Below are 20,014 nucleotides of genomic sequence, written 5' to 3'. Positions count from 1 at the left end.
TTAGGAAAAACACTTTTTTTTTCCCCCTCAGAAAAGGCATCCTACGTAGACTGTAGGTTCTCCAACTCTGGAGGTTTTTAAGGAGAGGCCAGAAAAATCACCTCTCAAGGATGGTTTAATAATTGCACAGAACTGATGAACCTTGTAATCTATTTCAACCTTACATTTTCATACCCTGTAAGGGGTTGGAGTTAGAGAAATCTAAGAGGAGCTGGCATCGAGAACAGGAAATAATCCCACATATCTTCCCCCCACCCTCAAAAAAATATATATACGCTAGTCTGTGTTGGGTTGAGTAAAGTAATACAATACGTTACTCTAGAACAATACCAAATGTTCACCGTGTACATTTTTGCACGTCCCTTGACCCACCTGGGCTAAAAATGGAGACAGACGACAGAGAAAGTTGTATTTTGGAAAGCAGCGTTAATCCTCCTTCTTCACAAATACGTCCCAAATTTTGCCAACAGGTTAAGGCCGTGATGGTCAACCTATGGCACGCGTGCCAAAGGTAGCACGCTGAGTCATTTGGGCACGCGAGCCCCAGCCAAACTCACCTACACTGGGCATGCGCACGCCTCCCAGCTGATTTTGGGGCCGTTTGAGGCCTTTTTCGCCTTCCCGGGGGCTCGAGGGGAGCCTCTGCAGCCTTTGGAGGCCGAAAAACAGGGCTTCCGGAAATACCAGAAGAGCTGAAACCGGAAGTGCCAAAATGGGCCCATTTTTCAGCCTCCCAAGGCTGCAGAGGCTTCCCTCGAACCCTCGGGCGGGTGAAAAAGGCCTCAAACAGCTGAAAATCAGCCGGGAAGCGCGCGCATGCGCAGCGCAAGTAAGAGTCGCGGGGTTGCGCATACGTGCGCAGGTGGGGCACATTGCATTGTGGGTGCTGGCCCGCGTGTGTGTGTGTGTGTGCTTTTGGCACACCACAACAAAAAGGTTCGCCCTCACTTGGTTAAGACAGAAAATGCAAGTAGTGCTGGATTTACAACAATTCATTTAACGACTGTTCAAAGTTACAGCGGCACTGAAAAAACGTGACATGACCGTTTTTCACACTTAACGACCGTTGCAGCATCTCTGCGGTCACACGATCAAAATTCACACGCTTGGCAACGGATTCCGACTTATGACCCTGGCTGGGTGCTGAGGTCACTTTTGTGACCTTCTGACAAGCAAAGTAGCTGGGGAATCCAGATTCCCTTAACAACTGTATAACTAGCTTTACACCTGCAGCAGTTCACTTAACAACGGCGGCGAAGAAGTCGTAAAATGGAGGAAAACTCCCTTCAACAATTGTCTCGCTTTGCAAGCAGAAATTATGGACTCGCCGGTGGTCGTTAAGTGAAGGACAACCTGCGTTTGTAACAGTACGCAATATGTTTTGCATTGGGAGCAGTTCAGAGTCCAAAATTGTACAGGCAGTCTTTGACTTGCAACAAGTTCATTTAGTGACCGTCAATGTTACAAAAGCCCATTTTCCATTGATGACCGTTGCGGCGTCCCTTTGATCCTGTGACCAAAGTTGAGATGCTTGGCAACCGGTCCGTACTTACAACCGGCGCTGGGCCCCTTTTTTGACAAGCAAAATCAGCGGGGAAGCTTCAGCTTCACTGAACAACCGTGTTACTAACGTAACAGTTCCAGGGATTCACTTAAACCGCGGTGTGTCAACTTGTAAAGCATCCCTATGCCTGTTTTCGAGTTGCCGTAAACAAGGGGAGCGGAAAGGAAGTCTGAGGGAGCGGTGCGGCAGTTTAAAGCCCGGGAAAATGCTTAATTGGAGAACATGATTGATGACACTCAGCCTGTGATGGTACTTCAATGGAGAATCTGATTTATGACACGTACGGGGGTGGGGGGAAACAGGGTCACAGGTGAGTGTAAATTAACGTATTCCAGAGTTGGCTTCATACAGGTTCGTGCAGGCATGTTGCTCCTAATAAATCTTTCGAATTATTTTGAAGCTTGGGCCGAGGCTCGTGATTTAATTAGGGCAGTCGCCGGAATCCTGACAGCGTGGCTGGAAGGGTCATAAAACGAGGCAAAATTCACTTAACGACAGTCTCACTTAGCAGTGGAAATTTTGGCCTCCGCTGTAGTCGTAGGTCGAGGAGTTGCCTGTATTCTGTTATTCTGAAGGCGGCCTGTAATGTAACTCTCTCCTCATCTTATAACGTAACACCTGTCATCATACTGGCGTTCGGTGTTCGAAACCGTCAAATCACGTTCAGCCTCCTCCAAATTGACCCTTCTGAATTCAAAATGGCAAACTCAGAATGGTTCCAATCACTCATCGGGAGCTTGGAGCTCCGATCTGTTCGGCGAGCCTATAAACATTGCCATCTTTTTAACTAGCAAAGCCCCAGGAGCAAGGCCGCCCAGCTTGAAAATAAAATAAAATAAAAATCAATAAACGTCCTTAATTAAGGCAGGAGCGGTCCCTGCTCGCATTCTCCGTTTAATCGTTGCAAATAACAAATCGGCCCAATTGTGTCGTGTGTACTCTACGGGCCGGCAAATTTTCAGGACACCAAATATGACTTTCCTCCCTTTTTTTTTTCGTCCTTCTGAGCCTCCAAGAGCCAAAATGCTGGCATCCGGATCCTTGGGGAGAAGAGATTCAGCATCCATATAAGGGCTCGGATTTTGATTAAGAACAGCTAAAAATGTCACCCAGGAGCTCGCAAACTTTCCCGCTTGGCCAAAAGTCTTTAGCAAGCTGGAGTTTGGCCAAAAAGAATATATGGGGAAGAAGCAAAAAAAAAAAGCCCATAATCACCATGAGTGGTGTAAAAGAGAGAGAATGAAAAAGAGAGTGAGAGAGAAATAAGTAGATTACATAGTATAGACAGAAATAAGAGAGAGAGAATGAGAAAGAGAGAGGGAGAAATAAGTAGATGATATAGCATAGATAGAAATAAGAGAGAATGAGAGAGAGAAAAGAAATTAGATTATACTTTAGATAGGAATAAGAGAGAGAATGAGAGAAAGAGAGAGAGAGGGAGAAATAAGTAGATATAGATAGAAATAAGAGAGAGAGAATGAGAAAGAGAGAGGGAGAAATAAGTAGATGATATAGCATAGATAGAAATAAGAGAGAATGAGAGAGAGAAAAGAAATTAGATTATACTTTAGATAGGAATAAGAGAGAGAATGAGAGAAAGAGAGAGAGAGGGAGAAATAAGTAGATATAGATAGAAATAAGAGAGAGAGAATGAGAAAGAGAGAGGGAGAAATAAGTAGATGATATAGCATAGATAGAAATAAGAGAGAATGAGAGAGAGAGAAAAAAGAAATTAGATGATATACTTTAGATAGGAATAAGAAAGAATGAGAAAGAGGGGGAGAAATAAATAGATGATATAGCAGATGATGATATAGTAGATGATATAGATAGAAATAAGAGAGAATGAGAGAGAGAGAGAAAAGAAATTAGATTATACTTTAGATAGGAATAAGAGAAAGAATGAGAGAGAGATGGAGGAATAAGTAGATGATATAGATAGAAATAAGAGAGAGAAATAAGTAGATGATATAATATAGCTGATGGAGATAAGGGAGATAATAGAGCTGAAAGCTAAGGAGATAAAACTAGATAGATGGTTTATATATATTTATATATCTCTTATAGCGACAGATGAGAGAGAAACTAGAGATGATAGAGAAAGATGATAAAAGGGAGATGATAGAGATAAGGATAATTAAGGAGATAAGTAAAACTAGGTAGAGTTTTTATCTTTAGAGAGAGGGAGAGATGAGAGAGAGAAATAGATAACTAGATAATAGACAGATAAAGATAGATTGACAGATAACATAGAGGTAGGTAGGTAGGTAGATGAGAGAGGAGAGAGAGAAGGTCACATGATCAAAATTCGGACCCTTGGCCACTGGCTCATAGTTACAAGGGTCGCAATGTGTCCCCAGGGGTCATGTGATCCCCTTTTGCGACCTTCTGACAAGCAAAGTGCACGGGAAAGCCAGATTCACTTAACGACTAGGTTCCTAACTTAACCGAGGTGATTCACCTTAACAACCGTGGCCAGAAAAGCCGCAAAATGGGGCAAAACTCACTTCACAAACGTTTCATTTTGCAACAGAAGTGTTGGGCTTCGTTGTAAGTCGAGGACTACCTGTTCCTATTACTCTTCCTAACTTAATATGGGTACCATTATGTCCATTTTTCACCCTGAAGACCGTTGCAGCGTCCCTCAGGGTCACATGATCAAAAGTCGGCCGCTTGGCCACCGCCTCGTATTTACGACGGTCACAGTGTCCCGGGAGTCCGCATGATCCCTTTTTGGCGACCTTCCGACCAGAAAACTCCACTGGGAAAGCCAGGTCCGTTTAACGACACCTGCAACAGCCGTTTGCCAAAAATCACTTTCCCCTTAACCAGGTTCATTTCTCCACAGAAAAGGTCGTAAAACGAGGCAAAACCAACCACTCTTCGGCTTAGCTGCCGAAATTTGAGCCTCCGTTGCAGTTGTAAGTCAGTACGATCCCAGGAAGCGCCCACACCACACAACTGCCAAAAGCTGTCGAGGTTGTACCACAGGGCTTTCAAGAAGCAACATGGGGGCATTTCGGGTTGTGCGATACAAAACCCAGGTAGGTTTGTGGCGGGGTGGGATGCAAATATTTTGGCTACCAGTTCTGTGGGCGTGGCTAGGTGGGCGTGGCATGTGACTGGATGGGCATAGCTCCTATTTTTGCACACACACCCCTTGCGCACCCCGTTTTTTGGCCTCCTGGGCCTCAGGGAAGCTTCCTGGGGGGCGTTTTTGCTCTTAGGAAGCTTTCCTGAGGCTCAGGAAGGCAAAAAAAATGAAGCTCAGAGGGGTTGCAACACACACACACACACACACACACACACACACACCTGTCCCCCCGGCACCCCTTTTTGCCTCCTGGGGGATCCTGGCACAGCTGATCATCGGAACAGCTGATCGTCGGGAGGGGGAAAAATACCTTATGGAGTGACCGGGCGTGATCTGACCCAACCGGGTCCCCAGGGAGCAAACACAGACAAACTTTGCAACTCACACTTTCACAGCTTTAATCTACAAATAACTTCTTCGTAGATAAAAGATGGCTTGCAGCCAATTAGTCCAACCAGAAAAGCCTTAGCACAGGCTCTTCGGGAACCTCCTCCTCATTGCTGCCGGCTAACCACAACAGGGCAGGAGAGAATGCAGTCAGCAATGTCAGGCATGCACACAATGTTGCGTATGCGTGATAAGGAATGACTGGGCCGGGAGGGGAGGGGCCAGCCAGGGGCGCGATTTGCCAGTCCTCTGAGCTGTGCGGAATCGTAACAACCGGTTCTATAGAACCGGTCTGAACCGGTAGAATCCCACCCCTGTTTTTTTGGATTGGTGGTTCTTCTTTTCAGTGCTTAAATAAACATTTTAAAAATGTCGCCAGGCCGGCGCTGTCGTTTTGTTATGCATTTGTCGCAAACATGTTTTGTGCCACAGCTTTGCCAAGGATGGTTTGTGAAATAGAAGAAGTGTTGTTAATTTCTCGTTCTCATCAGCCGCTCATTTTTCATGGCTTGTTGGACAGCCAAAAGGGACGATTAAAAGGTGCTGGCAGCACCCATATTAGCAGCGTTTGTGATGGGCTTGGTTTGTGGTGACATTCAAGATGGAACAGCCATGTGCTGTTGTGGTGCAGCATGCTCACAACTTGCAGGGTTGTTCTTTTAATTACAGGAATAGATTTGGTTTCAATATTTTTTTGCCCCCTGCAACTGGGTTGCACGTTTCCAAATAAGTTTAAAGAAAACATCGCGATGAATATGATTTTTCTGTTTGGGTGTATTTGGATTTGTGTTTTTTTCTGATATGGCTAAAAATATTCTTGGTGTTAAGTGAACCTGAAAAGCACAACTGGTTTTGTAAGGTATAAGTGGAATGCGATGGGATGTTAGCAAGATGATCCTTTGGCAGTTTTGTTTTGTCTTTTTAAACAATTTTTTATTAGTTTATAATATAGCGTACAAAGAAAATACAGAAGTAAATTAGGGAAGGGAAAAGTGTGGAAATCAAGGGGGGTGAAAGAAAATCATTGATTTCTGACTCACTTTGGTGCAGTAAAATAAGGCATTAACATCACATCTCAACTTTTTACTTTTACACAATAGTATAAACTAGATATTGAAATAACAACAAACACTGTGAAACTATTTAGTAAGACTAATATTCTTCTTCTCATCTTTCTTATCTTCTTTTCTACTAAATCGCTATGACTTTGTTGCTTGTATCTTTACAATTTCTATAGTTTTATTTAATTTCCTAGTGCGGTTTATATTGATTCTATCACTAAGTGTTGTATCTTATGATATATTTTTGATGAATGCATTTTATGATGAGTATGATCATGACTTATCACTTTTATGAATGATGAGATCTTATATACTGAAGACAAATTCCAATAAATAAAAAAAATATTCTATTCCATTCCTCTATTATCTTCTCTTCTCTTTCTATATTAACCTATATTCTGTTCTGTTCTGTTCTGTTCTACTCTATCAAAGTTGCCAATTGTGTTTTCTGATAAGGAAACTTTATTCAAAAGTTTTTGTACCTGGGGGGAACAAATTAGTCAACCTGTGTGTGTGTGTGTGTGTGTGTGTGTGTGTGTGTGTGTGTGTTTATTAGACTTTATTACTTTAGAAGTAACACAAGGCAGTCAGCGTGCATAATACAGGTAGTTCTCAACTACAGTGGAGTCTGTTGTGAAGTGAGACATTTATTAAGTGAGTTTTGCCCCATTCCATGACCTTTCTGGCCACAGTTGTTAAGTGAATCATTGCAGTTGATACGTTAGTAGCCCGGTCGTTAAATGAATCTGGCTTTCCCATCGACTTTGCTCGTCAGAAGCAGGCAAAAGGGAATCACATAACCCTGGGATACTGCAACCGTCATAAGTATGAGTCAGTTGCCAAGCGTCTGAATTTTGATCCCATGATCATGGAGATGCTTTAAAAGTCGTAAGTGTGAAAAATGGTTGTAAGTCACTTTTTTTCAGTGCCATTGTAACTTTGATCGAAATGAATTGTTTGTAAGTCAAGGTTTATCTATACTCCATCCTCCTCCTATTTCCCCAAAACAACAACCCTGTGAGGTGTGTTGGGCTGAGAAAGAACGACTGGCCCAAAGCCACCCAGCCGTCTCTCATATCTACGGTGGGACTAGAACTCACCGTCTCCTGGTGATTGAACCAAAGTCACCTAATCAACTTTTATGCCTGGGGCAGGACTAGAACTCACCGTCTCCTGGTGATTAGCCCAAAGTCACCTAGTTGAGTTTTTGTCTGTGGCAGGAGTAGAACTCACTGTCTCTGATGATTGACCGAAACACCCCCAACTAGCTTTCCCACCTAAGGCAGGACTAGAACTCGCTACCTCCTGGTGTTTGGCCCAAAGTCACCCGGCCACCTTTCCTGTGTTAGTCGGCACTAGAATTCACAGTCTCCCACTTTCTTGCCGGTGCCTTAACCAGGGCTGGCTGTTCGTCTTGTGAGGAGAGTTTTAGAAGTCAAGCCACTGTCCCGGAAAGAGTTAAGTGTGTGCTCCCTTTTGTGTCACCAACCTTCCTTGCACAACCGGCCCCACCCTGGTGGCATTTTGTCCAATCCTGGAACAAACGAATCTTCCCTTTCGTCCGATGCCGAAAAACACTCTGTTTTCGCCCTCCTGCCGCGTCCCACAGATCATTGTGTGCCGAGTAGGATATGTCACTCAGGGTTTTGGACGGGGGCCAATATGTTTTAAGTACTCTTTGTTGTCAGTGCAGAATCGAAGTCAGGAAGGGGAGCGCAAATCCCATCGTCCTCGACTTACGACCCCAATTCAGCCCCAAATCTCCCTTGCCGAGTCAGAAAGTTGCCAGGTGAGTTTAGCCCTGTTTTACGGCCTTTTTTTTTTTGACACTGCTGTTAAGTGAAACACTGCAGTTGTCAAGGTAGTTAACACGGTCGTTAAGCGAATCGGGCTTCCCCGTTGACTTTGCTCGTCAGAAGGCCGCAAAAGGGGATCACAGGAATACTGTCCCCGTCGTAACTACGAGTCAGTTGAATGTAAATCACGTGATCATGGGGATGCAGGAATGGGCATAAGGGTGAAAAATGGTCGCAAGCTGCTCTTTTCAGGGCCATTGTAACTTCAGAAGGTCACGAATCCAACCATTGTAAGTCGAGGACTACCTGTAGATAGGTTGTTAGCCAGACAGTGGCTCATCTTATTTTGTCTGATCCAAATTCTGACGCTTGGCAATGGACTCACACGATGGTCGCAGTCTCCCGGGGGGAGGTCACACGATCCCCTTTTACGACCTTCTGACAAGCAGAAATCAATGGGGGAAGCCAGATTCACTTAACAACCGGATCGCTAAGTGAAGAACTGCCGTGATTCACTTAACCATGGTGGCAAGAAAAGTCGTAAAACGGAGCCACGGAAATGTTGGGCTCAATCATGGTTGCAAGTTGAGGACTACCTATACACCCATAAGGCAGACTCCCTAAATTTTCAGCTGAGCAGAAAACGAACGTCTGTGTTTGCTGGGTGCGAAAAAAAAAATTATAAACATGTAGAAATAACAAGCAACTGTGGTATAATTGAAGCTTGTTCCTCTCGTAGGGTTGAGCAATTCACACTTTTGTGTCACCTATTTAGTAATTCGAGCATTACCTTCACAGTTTGTGCAATTACCCACAAATGAGAATTTTCCTCAGAAGGGGATAAATCCATGATGGCGCACCTATGCCGTGTGTGCTACAGGTGGCACGCAGAGCCATTTGTGCCAGCATGCGAGGTGCAAGCAAATTTACCTTAGTGCGCATATGCGCGCCTCACACCTGATTTTCAGCCACTTTGAAGCCTTTTTTGGCCTCCCGGAGGGTTTGAGGAAGGCTTCTGCAGGCTTTGCAGGTCAAAAACTAGGCCTGTTTCATCACTTCCTATTTTTCTGGAAATACTGGAAGTGACGACATGGGCCTAGTTTTCAACCTGCAAAGCCTGCAGAAGCCTCCCTGAAGCCTCTGGGAGGAGGCCGAAAATCGGCCAAAAATCAGCTGTGAGGTACCGTACAGAGGGCGGTGGGTGAGGATTGCATGCGCCTACGTAGGGGACAGTGGAGGGTGCACATTGCCTTCTGGATGCTGGCACGCGAGCAAGAGCGTACACGCACACATGCACAATTTTGGGCCCAGGAGCCCAAAAAGGTTAGCCACCACTGGGATAAATGATCATTGATTTCCAATTCCACCCCCTCCCTGCCTCAGGACTGCTACCCCTTTAAAATGTTTTCCTGAATGTCCTTCCAAACCTACGCAAAACACAACCTTCCTTCTCTCAAGAGGGTTCCATTTATTTTATTTTTTTTAAAAATCGGTTTTATTATCCCATTTATACGACTGCCCTTCCTTATTGTAGTGAATCCAGGCGGCCAACCACAATTAAAAGCACAGGGCAACGGGAACAATAAATGACCTACAATATATACTAGTAATGTAGATTTTTTTTCCCCCACAAAGCAGTCTTGTCGTTTTTTTTCTTAATTCCACCAAAATCAAAAAGGAAATTTTTTTCCTCAAACTAGCCAGCATCGCCTAAGAAATTTTTCCATTTCAATTCGTTCTGATTTTCCTCTTTTTTCCAGCCCCCAAAAGAAACCTTGTGTCATGCCCTTGTTGGAATCTGATTCTGAAGGGAAGGCCGAGCAGCTGGCTCCGGTGGAAGGGCCCAGTGGAAGGGCCCAGTCTGGCTGGGCATTCAGAAGAAGACCCAGGCCCACCCCCTCTTCATCCTAGGGCACACAGGGAAGAACGGAGAAGGGAGCAAGGTGGATTATGGGGGGAGAAAAGGGCCCTGATCCCTTTCATTGGTTGCAGCTAGGAGAACAGGGTATAAATGGAGCGTTTGCACACAGCTCCTTGCTGGATGCAAAGCGTGCATTATCTTTGTCAAGGCTTATCTGGGTTTTAACGTCCTCCCAACTGCGGTTGCTGTGTTATCTTGTGGAAGTCTGCAATTTATCATCCTGGCCCGGCTGTGTTAATGACTTCAGTGTGATTTGTGTTGGTTTTTTTAAATTTCTAATTATCTTTACTTTGGGTTAGGACTGCATTTACTCCATTTGTAGACTGGTTTTGGAAGAGTTTGATCTCCAGCCAAGGATAATTGGACATTGAGACCCAGGTTGGAGGCATTAAAGGGAATTTATTCTACTTTTGTGACGTTATTTTTGTGTCAAACCCCGGGTCCTCACACCTTGGGTTTATTCCCTTCGACTGTAGACCGACTTAACGACTGCGATTGAGCCCAATAGTTCTGTTGCTAAGCGAGATAGTTCTTAAGTGAGTTTTGCCCTGTTTTACGACCATCGCTAAGTGAACCACGGCAGTCACACAATTGTTAAGTGAATGAATCTGGCCTCCTCACGGACTTTGCCCTGTCAGAAGGTCACAAAAGGGGATCACGTGACCCCAGGACACTGCGACTGTCGTAAATACGAGTCGGTTGCTAAGCGTCTGAATATAAGTCATATGACCACCGGGATGCTACAACAGTCGTTAAGTGTGAAAAATGGTCACAAGTAACTTTTTTCAGTGCCGTATCTTTGAACGGTTGCTAAATGAACTGTTATAAATCAAGGGCTGCCTGAATTCCCTTCCAGGATGTATAATCCGGAGGGGTGCTAGATTTGCTTTCTTTGAAGATGGGACAATGATCGAGCTTGCAAAACTTCAGTTAAGAGGAATGACCTCTTTGCAAATTTGCTTGAGGTGTTCCTCTCCAGAGTAACAGAACGACAGAGCTGGAAAGGACCTTGGAGGTCCTCTAGTCCAACCCCATGCCCAAGCAGGAGACTCCTGTATCATTTCAGACAAGTGACTGTCCGGTCTCTTCTTGAAAGCCTCCCAGCGATGAAGCACCCACAACTTCTGGTGGCAGGCTGTTCCACTGGTCGATTGTCATCACTGTTAGGAAATTCCACCTTAGTCCAGGTTGCTTGATCCGTTTCCATCCGTTGCTTCGTCTCCTGCCTTCTGGTGCTTTGGAAAATAGTATCCTTTCTTGATTAAAAGAACATTAGAATTAGAATTCTTTTATTGGCCAAGTGTGATTGGACACACAAGGAATTTGTCTTGGTGCAAATGCTCTCGGTGTACATAAAAAGAAAAGATAATAATAGTCATAGGGTACAATAGTATAGAATAGAATAGAAGGATGTAGGAATAGAATTTAAATGGGATGGGATGGAATGGGATACAGAATAGAATAGAATAAAATGGAAAATAGAGAATAGAATAGAGAATAGAATAGAATAGAATTTTTTTATTGGCCAAGTGTGATTGGACACACAAGGAATTTGTCTTGGTGCAAATGCTCTCAGTGTACGTAAAAAGAAAAGATATATTCCTCAAGAATCATCAGGTACAGCACTTAAGAATAGTCACAGGGTACAATAGAATAGAATAGAATAGAATAGAATAGAATAGAATAGAATAGAATGATATAGGAATAGAATTTAAATGGGATGGGATGGCATATAGAATAGAATAGAATAGAATAGAATAAAATGGAATAGAATAGAATAGAATAGAATAGAATAGAATAGAATAGAATAGAATAGAATAGAATAGAATAGAATAGAATTCAGAACAGAACAGAATTCTTTTATTGGCCAAGTGTGATTGGACACACAAGGAATTTTTCTTGGTGCAAATGCTCTCAGTGTACATAAAAGGAAAGAGACATGAAAGATAGAACCAGCTAAAGCACTTTAGGATTAGCCAACGTTATTTTCAATTGCAAGAATATTATTGAGCCCAGCGAAGGGGTCCAGGGGTCCTTGTAGAAAATAGGAGGCGGTGAGTTCTAGCCAGACCTTAGTCATGAAAGCCAACTGAGTGGTTTTGGGCCGGTACCCCTCTCTCAGCCCAACTCGCCTTTCGTGAAGAATTTTCAGAAGATGCATTTTTTTTAATGGGATTACCGTTCTTGAAACCATGTTTCACCATAAAACAAAAGGTGACCTGCACAATCCCTGGATCAAAGCACTTTTCGGAACCCCTAACCTCTCTCTTTCCATGAGTTACTCATTTCTCTGACCTCCTCAGAAAATGTTTCGTACAGGAGCATCACCTGCATAAGGGGAAAAAATTGGCTTTTCTTATAACAGATAATTCCAGAGTTGGAAGGGACCTTGTAGGTCATCTAGTCCAACCCTCCACCCAAGCAGGAGACCCTACACCATTTCTGACAGATGACAGTCCAATCTCTCCTTGAAAGCCTCCCACAACTTTTGAAGGCAACTTCTATTCCATCGGTGAATTGTTTTCATTGTCAGAAAGTTTCTCCTTATTTCCAGGTTGAATCTCTCCTTGTTCAGTTTCCATCCATTCTTCCTTGTCTGGCCTTTGGGTGCCTTGGAGAATAGCTTGACCCCCCTTCTTCTCTCTGGGGCAGCCCCTCAAATATTGGAAGCCTGCTCTCCTGTCTCCTCTGGTCCTTCTCTTCCTTAGACTAGCCAGGCCCAGTTCCTGCAACAGTTCATTGCATATTTTAGCCTCCAGTCCCCTAATCATCCTGGTTGCTCTTCTCTGTACTTTTTCTAGAGTCTCAACATCTTTTTTATAATGTAGCGACCAAAACTGGATCCAGTACTCTAGGTGTGGCCTTACTAAGGCTTTATAGCGCGGTATTAGTACCTCCCTTGATCTGGATTGTATCCCTCTGTTAATACAACTTAGGATTGCATTGGCTTTTTTGGCTGCTGCTGCGCATGGCTGGCTCCTATTTCGCTGGTTGTCCACTCAGACTCCAAGATCCATCTCCCAGTTCCTGCTATTGAGCCTGGTTTCACCCGGTCTATATGGGTCCTTTGGGTTTTTCCTGCCTAAGTGTAGGACTTTACTTTTCTCTACGTTGAATTTCATTTTGTTAAATATGTAGGAGGGAATCTCCAAACTTAACCGCTTTAAGACTTCAACTCCCAGAGTGCTTGCTGGGGAATTCTGGGAGTTGAAGTTCGCAGGTCTTCAAGGAGCCAAATGTGAAGACTCTTGGCTTATAGCAATGTATCCCATTGAGACTTGGCTTTGCTTTCTTGATAAGGATAGCAGGAAATGGTCAATCATGGCTCTTCTCGTGTGGCAGGTTACCTTAAGTGCGATACGGATGACGGCTGTGACAACAAAGAAGAAGTCGGAGGGGAAGAACTCTTCGACACGGTCAACTCCTCCATTGTGTCCGGGGACAGCATCCGATTCTTCGTGAACGTCAACTTGGATGTTCAGCAGAACGTTACAGGTAAGGACGCTTCCCCCATGAAACCTCACCTGGTTGCCCTGGGCCTGTGAGGGTTTGTTCTGTGGGCCCCTTGGTGCTCTCTGCGCTTGCGGACGTTTCGTGACCCAACTAGGCAATACCCTCAGTGCAGGAAGGGAGTGGGGTTTGCGGAGTGAAGGAGGAGCAGGACTCGGTGCTATCAGAGCCTGGTTGTGTTCTTGCAGACGTTTCATAACCCAGCTAGGTAACATCATCAGTGTTAGAAGGGAAGTGGGATTTGCAGAAGGGAGGAGAAAGACTGTGGGACTCTTAGTGATCTCTGAGCTTGTCGGTTTTCTTTGAAAACAGTGCCCTGTCAGTGCTGGTGGAGTGTGGTTTTCTTCTTCGTAGTTCCTTGATGATGCTGTTGCTTACTGCTTGAATGTTTGTCTGGTGTTAAACTCTGCTTATCTGGGTGTTGTTTGGTTTAGTTTACTTGATTGTCATTGCCCCTTGTGCAACGAAATTAAGTGCCATCTCCAGTGTACGTATTTCAGCTATGAAAATAAAACACAAGCGTACATCCTTCACATTCTCTATATATTGAATTGAAAACTCCTGATATTGCATTAATATTGCACTATACAGCAGAATTCAACAGAGCTCCTGCCCTGGGATAGAAGCTGTTTTTCAGCCTATTTGTCCCTGTTTTTATTATTATCCTGAACCGTCTGCCAGATGGTAATAGTTAAAAAAAAAGGGTTCCCAGGTTGAGATGGATCTTTGAGGATGTTTTGAACTTTCTTAAGGCAGCAGGAGCTATAAAGCTCTTCCAAAGAGGAAAGAGGGCAACCAATTGATCCTCTGGGCAATGACATTAAACCTTCTGGAGCATTGTCATATCTGCCACTATGCAATTGGCAAACCACACAGAGGTGCAGTAAGTTAAAATACTCTCTATGGTGCAGCGGTAGAAGGTCACCAGCAGTTTTCCATCCAGTTGTTGTTTCCTGAGAAGCCTCAGGTAGTCTAATCTCTGCTGGGCCCTTTTGACCAGGGCTGCAATGTGAGCCCCCCCAGGTCAGGTCCTCTTTTAGGGTAACACCCAGAAACTTCAAACTGGCCACTGGCTCCCCTCGATCTCCCTTGATAAGCAAGGGCTGGATGTCTGACCTGTTCCTTCTATATAGTCCACTACCATCTCCTTGGTCTTATTAGTGTTGAGGACCAAGTTATTGTCTCCACACCACGAAAGCAACCGTCGGTCCACCTCATCTCGGAAGGCAGACTCATCCCCTCCCCTGGAGAGGAGTCCTACCACTGTTGTATCACCTGCAAATTTAGCCATAGTATTACTAGTGTGAGTTGGAATGCAGTCATGCCCATAAAGAGTATAGAGTAAGGGACTCAACACTCAACCCTGTGGCGTACCAATGTTAAGAATAAAGGCTGCCTGCTATAGAGCAGTGGTCCCCAACCTTTTTTGTGCCGCGCCCGGTACCGGCATCACAAAATCATCCGCGCCCGGCACCGGCATCAGCACGCATGGCAAGGCGAGCGACCGGCTAGCCAGCCGCCCCCGCTCTCCCTGCCACCTTCAACTCCTCCTTTGTACCTGTGTCGATGGGCTTCTGGCGACAGCTTCGGGACGGTCGCCGGCTCGCGCTTGCCATGCGGCTGAAAGAATCCTCGCGCCTTAGTTTTGTTCAAGCCGCCCCTCTTGATGAAACTAAGGCGCGAGGATTCCTTCAGGACCCAAACTCCGCTTTCTACCTGGAAAAGCTCACCGGAAGCACTTTTTCATCAAAACAAGATGGCGGCACCCAGCAAACCGCGGCCCGGTAGAAATTGTTCCACGGACGGTACCAGTCCCTAGACCGGTGGTTGGGGACCCCTGCTATAGAGCATGTGTTCTGGTCCGTTTGTTTCTTCCTTAGATGTTTATTCTTTGTGGTCGCTCCTGAGCTCGAAATATTCACTTCTAATGGCTTGTTTCCAGAGGGGGTAGAGATCATCATGCTAAATTAGCCAATCTGTGATTTTAGATTAAGCCATGGTTTGTCTCATGGTCCTTGGTTATGTGTGGGTGCCTGTTGGCATAGCTCACAGTTCAAATTCATAGTCAAATTCAGTTAGATTTGCCCTGTGCCTCAAGCCGTTTGACTTCACAACAGGTAAAAGTAAACCAAGACAGATTACTGGTTCATAAATCTCATTTTACTGCTATTTCCTTTTGGCAGTTGCCTAAACCCCAAAGGTAATTCCATCAAGGTAGGATTCTGACAGGGATTTCTTTAGCAAGATTTATTGCAGGGAACTGGAACAAGTCTGGAAACACTCCAGCAGGTTTCCCATCTAGACATAATGAGGGTGGAGACGTTACGATTTTCTTTCTGATAAACTTTTCTACGCTCTTCAAAGGAGAAAGTTTGCAGAATTTTGATCGGTCTGAGAATTGGCTCGTAGGATAGGCCTACAGAGGAATGTACTTGTGATTTTATTGGATCAGTCACTGTCTTGGATTTTATGGTTGTATATAAATCAAACATCCACAACTGCCTAACGCAGGTTCTTGGGGAAAAAAACGTGATAAATGGATAAAAAATGCAAAATCCAGTCTAAACATCTATGCTGGCTGTGCAACCAACCATAATAATAACACGGATAGTCCTGTAGATAACGGATAATCAGCGTTGGAAGGGACCTTGTAGGTCATCTAGTCCAACCCCCCGCCCAAGCAACGTGTGGCCACAATTGAACCCAAAATTTCTATTGCCAACCGAGACATTTGCTGAGTGAACTTTGCCCCCTTTTTACGACCTTCCTTGCCACCGTTGTTAAGTGCATCGCTGCAACTGGTACATGAATATTGACATTGGCTTGCCAGAAGGTTGCAAAAGTTGACCATACGACATGGCAGCCGCCGTAAGTATGAATCGCGTGACCAGCGGGGTTGGCGCAAACGGTCGTAAATGTGAAAAACGCTCACGAGTCGTTCCCCCCGTGGCTGTCGTAACCTGGAACGGTCACTGAATGAACTGTTGTAAGTCTGCTGCAGCTGTCGGGGCCGTCCTCTGTGTGCTGAGCTTTTGCCGTTGTGGACAAGTAGGTAAATAAGAATTTTAACCAGGTTAGACAAGACAACCGGCTGAATTTCAGTGCTGTGTTGTATTCAGGTGTGTTGAAACAAGAGCCCGGCTTTCTCACACTCCTGGACTTCCAAAACCAGTTGGGCCACTATTGGCGGCTTCCTCCTGCTCCCTTCCCCGCCGTTGTCACGTTTGGAGCCTAAGCTTTGTGTTGACTGGCACGGCATCTTCCCCGTCCCCAGCGCGAAGGCGGCCGAATTTCTCATGCGGATACTTCTCCCTCCTTGCATAACAGAGGGAATAGCTTAAACTGGGGACATCAAGAGCAGCCTTCGCTCTTCTGCCTTGTTAAAGACGAGAAAAGAGAGGTAGGAATTAGAAATGGGAAGAATAGCATTATGAGTACTGTCACGTAGAATAGATGGCATAGCATAGAATATGGAATGGAATGGCATGGAATGGCATGGAATGGCATGGAATGGAATGGAATGGAATGGAATGGAATAGAATGGAATAGAATAGAATAGAATAGAATAGAATAGAATAGAAATAGAAATAGAAATAGAAATAGAAATAGAAATAGAAATAGAAATAGGAACAAATGGAATGGAATGGAATGGAATGGAATGGAATGGAATGGAATAGAATAGAATAGAATAGAAATAGATGGTGAATGGGATGGGATAGAATGGAATAGAGTGGAATGGAATGAATAGAATAGAATAGAATAGAATAGAATAGAATAGAATAGAATAGAATAGAATAGAATAGAAAGATGGTGAATGGATGGGAGAATGGAATGGAATAGAATAGAATAGAATAGAATAGAATAGAATAGAATAGAATAGAATAGAATAGATAGAATAGAATAGACAGGATAGGATAGAATAGCATAGGATAGATAGAACAGGATAGAATAGAATAGAATAGAATAGAATAATAGGATAGGATAGAATAGAATAGAATAGGAATTGAAATAGGAATAGAATAGAATAGGAGAGAATAGAATTGGAATAGAATAGAACAGAATAGAAAATACGGAATGGAATGGAATAACAGATTTGGAAGGGACCTTGGAGGTCAACTAGTCCAACCCCCTGCTGGAGCAGGAAAGCCTATTCCAAATATTAGCCTCTCCCTAGGATCGAACTCACAGCCTCCTGATTGTGAGGAGAGAGCTCCACCTCTAGGTACCGGTTGTCCTGGACTTCTGACCCCAGTTCAGTCCAAAATCTAAGTTGTTAAGTGAGACTTTCAGTTTTGCCTCATTTCACCCACATTTCTTGCCACAGTTGTTAAGTCAGTCACTGCCGTTGATAAGTTAGTAAGCTGGTTGTTAAGTGAATCTGGCTTCCCCGTGGACTTTTGTGGGTCAGGAGGTCGCAAAAAGGGGATCACGTGACCCCAGGACACTGCCACCGTCGTAAATACAAGTTGGTTGCCAAGTGCCTGAATTTTGATCACATGACCGTGGTGGGGACACTGCAACGGTCGTAAGGGTGGAAAAACGGTCACAAGTCACTCGTTTCAGGGCTGTTGTAACTTTGAACCGTCACTAAAGTGAACGGGTTTGTAAGTCAAGGAGTACCCATACAGTCTCCCCCACTAGCTCTTTAAAACAGGGGTCACCAACCTTTTGGACCTCAGGGACCACCAAACCCATAATTTTAAATCCCGGGGACCACTAATATGAATTTTGACTGATAGTGGCTTGCTGACATTTGTGGGAGAGAGAGAGAGATCTGATCTAACCTCTCTCCCTCCCTCCCTTTCTCTCTCTCTCACATTCACACACACACACACATACACAAACACACACACAAACACACAAAGGAAGGGGTGGGATTCAAATTTCTTAACAACCGGTTCTGTGGGTGTGGCCTAATTTGTGGGTGTGGCTTGGTGTTCATGTGACTGGCTGGGCTCACAGAATCACAGATTCAGTCAGAGATCTATCTTTCTGCCATCAGCCGCCTGAGTCTGTCCCATAAAATTTGCTAGCAAGCAAACTCACAAAATTAACTCACAACGCGCCATGTGTGTAAATATTGAGGTTTTTTTTTAATAAAAGAAAGAGCAACTTATACCCCCAAATCAGTCAAAGCAGGCGGGCAGGTAGAGTTGCTCCCGGAATCACAGATTCACTTAGAGTTCTATCTTTCTGCCATCGGCTACCTGAGTCTGCACTGAATAATAGAAGCTTCGCTCCTAAGGAAAGTTCTCCAGCGATTTCCTGCTTCCCAGCTCATCGAAATCTCCCGGCACAGCAGAACATCTGTTGGTTGGTGGGAGGGGGAAAAAGGAAAAATAGCAACATAGCAGGCAAGTTTGCTGAGTAAGGAGTGAGTAGGCAGGGAGGGCTCCTGCCAGCCATGTGGGCGGCACAGCCTTGTGTTCCTGTGCAGCCTGGATTTATTCCTTTGAGGGGGGGAGTGTTGCTGTGCAGGTCACATTTCTCTGCGGACCACCAACATTTTCACGTGGATGGCCAATGAGCCGCGGCCCACCGGTTGGCGACCACTGCTTGAAAGCAGCTGCCTCATTCCAGAATCGTAGTTTGGGATCCGAAGAGAAAACTTGCACAGCCAGGGTGCAAAGCCATCTGATGTGTCGGAAGTCTTGTAGATCTGCAATTTACATTCCCAAGTTGGAATAGTAGGAGCATCGGAGCATCTCTCGGGTAGCAGCTGCAAAATGTGCCGGAGAAATTTATGAACTGATAAATGTATTTAATGCAATTGTTTTTTTTAAAAAAAAATAAATCCTTGGGGAACCATTCAAGCCAAGAAAGTAGTTTCGTCTCTGTAGCGTCTGAGGTGCAAATGGGAATTCTCCAGAGGTTTAGAACAGAGAAGCAGAAGAGGTGGGGAAGGGACCCTGGAGGTCTTCTAGTCCACCCCCCCCACTCAAACAGGAGATCCTGTTCCACAAATGGTTGCCTGAACTTTTTTGGGGGAAACGATCCAGCGATGGGGCATCCCATAACTCCTGCAGGGCAAACTCTTCCTTTGGTTCCATGTTCTCGCTGCCGGAAAATTCCTTCTTGGTTCCAGGTTAAATTCAGGTTTGCCCTTTTTTGCCCTCTGAAAATCGGAAAGAGCCAATTTGCAAATGGTTAGGAAAGGTTCCTGTTTGAACCTTCAGGGCGAAGTTGAAAAGATGTTCCGGGTTTTCTTCTTCTCCACCGTGGGATGAGAGGTTTAAAGAGCTGCAAATAAGCCTTTTAACAATTGTGTTTTGTAGTTTTGTGGTTTTCTTTTGTATACCTTAAGCTGCCCAGGGTCACCTTGTGGTAAGCAGGGCAGCCAATAAAGGGAAGGAAGGAAAAGAAAGTGGAGGGAGGGAGGAAGGAAGGAAGGAAGGAAGGAAGGAAGGAAGGAAGGAGAGAGTGATGGAGGGGGGATGGAAAGGGAAGGGGAGAAAGAAGGGAAGGAGGGAAGAAAAGAAGGAAGGGGAAAAAGAAAGTGGAAGGAAGGAAAGAAGGAAGGAAAGAAGGAAGGAGAGGGACGGGGGAAGGAAAGGGGAGGGAGGATGAAGGGAAGGGGAGAAAGAAAGGGGAGGGAGGACTTCCCTTGCCTTCCTCTCTTTCCTCTCTCAAGCCTTCCTCTCTTTCCCTCTTGGCCTATGCTAAGACCTGTTTGTCTTTTTG

The 20,014-nt window shown here is 44.7% G+C and overlaps 1 protein-coding gene across 1 annotated transcript in view; it reads left to right on the top strand.

Moving 5' to 3' along the window:
- Positions 1-20,014, top strand: part of SLC4A11 (solute carrier family 4 member 11) — a 125,380-nt gene that overhangs the window by 31,829 nt on the left and 73,537 nt on the right. The window contains 1 exon segment of the mRNA XM_087935667.1: positions 13,166-13,318. Within this exon segment, the coding sequence (XP_087791793.1) occupies positions 13,166-13,318 (153 nt within the window).

This window comes from Pseudonaja textilis, chromosome 6, assembly GCF_049901715.1.
Source record: "Pseudonaja textilis isolate UNSWEBS1 chromosome 6, rPseTex1.2, whole genome shotgun sequence".
NCBI lineage: Eukaryota > Metazoa > Chordata > Lepidosauria > Squamata > Elapidae > Pseudonaja > Pseudonaja textilis.
This window is presented reverse-complemented; position numbering and strand designations above follow the sequence as displayed.